Source organism: Terrapene carolina, unplaced genomic scaffold, assembly GCF_002925995.2.
Source record: "Terrapene carolina triunguis isolate 2854851 unplaced genomic scaffold, T_m_triunguis-2.0 Scaffold131, whole genome shotgun sequence".
Taxonomy (NCBI): Eukaryota; Metazoa; Chordata; order Testudines; family Emydidae; genus Terrapene; species Terrapene triunguis.
This window is the reverse complement of record NW_020664482.1, coordinates 2,908,262-2,910,522: the sequence shown is the minus strand read 5'-3', so window position 1 is coordinate 2,910,522 and position 2,261 is coordinate 2,908,262. Positions and strand designations below refer to the sequence as shown.

At 38.8% G+C, this 2,261-nt stretch overlaps 1 protein-coding gene across 1 annotated transcript in view; it reads left to right on the top strand.

Moving 5' to 3' along the window:
* RAP2C (RAP2C, member of RAS oncogene family) overlaps window positions 1-2,048 on the top strand; it is a 22,259-nt gene extending 20,211 nt beyond the window's left edge. Inside the window, exon 2 of the mRNA XM_029911870.1 lies at window positions 1,711-2,048. Within this exon, the coding sequence (XP_029767730.1) occupies window positions 1,711-2,006 (296 nt within the window). The 3' untranslated portion in view covers window positions 2,007-2,048. The remainder of the gene's footprint in view (window positions 1-1,710) is intronic.
* The last annotated feature ends 213 nt before the right edge of the window (window positions 2,049-2,261 follow it).

The following is a 2,261-nucleotide window of genomic DNA, read 5'->3' as shown; positions in this document are numbered from 1 at the left end:
GAGAACGACAGGGCACATGTGAAAATGAAATTCAACCCACAAACTTGCATTGCAAAAACTGACAAGAAGCAAAAAATCCCGCAACCTGTCACTGGCCTAAACTGCCTCTGGTAATAAGCAGCTTGTATCTGTGGGAAATGACAGGACTTGGCAACAGAGATTTGGACCTTGTTTGTTGGCTTCAATTCGGTTGCTTGTGCTGGGTGTAGTCCAGCTGCTTGGCAAAACCTTTCACACCCCCACTAAGGAAGAATGTTTCTGTTGAAGGCTGAACATTATCTTAGATGAGGGTACATACCTAGATAAATTGTATCCAAGTTAGGGATTTATTTTCCTTGCAAAGGAACTACAATCCTCATGCTGGGATGTTTCTCTCCTGCCTATGGTCAGCTCTCATCTAGGAATTGGGAGGTTTTCCCTCAAGAATTGAGGCATGTAGTTAAGAAAAAAAATCTAAGAGTGGATGAATATATTCCACTTCAGTTGCTTTTTTTCTTCTTCTTCTTCTTTAGCACATTTAATCAAAACAGTGTGGATGTAAATCTCCCTGTGAAGTTCTATTACCAGTGACAGATTCAAGCACTTAATTGCTTCTCTCCTAGAACCCTGCAAGAAATTGTAAACTTTTACTTACTGTAACAAGTTAAAATCTTAAATCAGAGGTGGTGGAGGAAGTGGCTCTAAACTTTCAGGAGTATGGTATATAAATGTCTCTTCCTTTTTCACCTTTGGGCAGATTATAGGAGTATTGGGTTTCACAGAATATTAAAACATGTCTTTATTGTATCTAAATTTGCCATTTAGGCATAACCAAGTGTGTTCACAGTGAACACTTTTAAGCATGCTACAACTATGCGGGAGAAGATAGTGAGTTAACAATTTAATTAACTTTCACAGGCAGTAGGCTGGCCACAAGTTTCCCATCTGTTTAAGTGATCACATAACATAGATGCGTAATGTAGACTTCAGTTTCTGTCATGAGTTTAAAGGCGAACTTCTCTTTTTCTAGCAAATCCTGCTGAGGAACAGAAAATTGATTCAGTTCAAAACTTTAAGTTAATTTATACAAACTCTGCCTTTATCTTAACTAGAGTTGGGCAAGAAAACTGGTGACCCAGCCCATGAAAATGTTTGAGATTTCAGTTTTTCCGGTTCTTCATCAGAATGAAACTGAGACCTTTTGAAACTTTGCGCAGAAAATTACACCCACTCTAGGGAGTTCACCTGGGATGGTGATTGCCATAACCACCAGGTTATTCAGTGTGGCTGGAAATTCCTTCCTGGACCTAAAAAACCTTCTCAACAAGTTGTGGTTTTGACAAATCAGCATTTTCCAATGGAAAACTGTTTTGTCAATTCCTGACCAGCTCTAATCCTAACCAAAAGGTTTTCTGGGAAATGAGAGGTAATTTTACATTGCAGTAGTGCACTTTCTAAACACACAGGAAGTGCCATGTGCCCTGAAGAATGTGCATTACAAATGGAGGATAAATTTCTGAATTTTAGACACACCCTAGTCTAAATCCAAGGTATCCATTTAGGAATTTTTCATAAGCTATTATGTTTGTTTTCAGTTACACATAAGATCTATAGGCTTGTTAAAACACTTGTTTTTATAGTGATCTATTTCCTGGAACCAGTGTTAACTTACAGCAATCTGTTGTGATTACTATTTTAAAATATGATTAGTACTAAAAGTGTATTAACCAGTTGGATTGTTTAATCAGGACATCAAGCCAATGAGAGACCAGATTGTCCGAGTGAAGAGATATGAAAAAGTTCCTCTAATCCTAGTGGGGAATAAAGTGGATCTGGAATCTGAGAGGGAGGTCTTATCTGCAGAAGGCAGAGCTTTGGCTCAGGAGTGGGGCTGTCCATTCATGGAAACATCGGCCAAGAGTAAAACCATGGTGGATGAACTGTTTGCTGAGATCGTCAGGCAAATGAACTATGCGTCCCTGCCTGAAAAACAAGATCAGTGTTGTACAACTTGCATCGTCCAGTGAGAAAAAATAAAGAAAAACCTCAATCATGGCCATACAGAGCAGGTGGGTTGAACACTCATAATTAGTTGACGTGGTTAACTGTTGTGTTTAAATGAGCAGATGAAGCTGCCACAAGCACTCTAAAATTAGTTGGTCTAACCTTGAAATGTCTTGCAACCTTTACTGAGAGAAAGTGTGTGGCTCCAACAGCACGAGTACTTAATGTATTAAAAATAGGCACCTTTATGTGAAATAACCTCTGTATGTTACATCAGT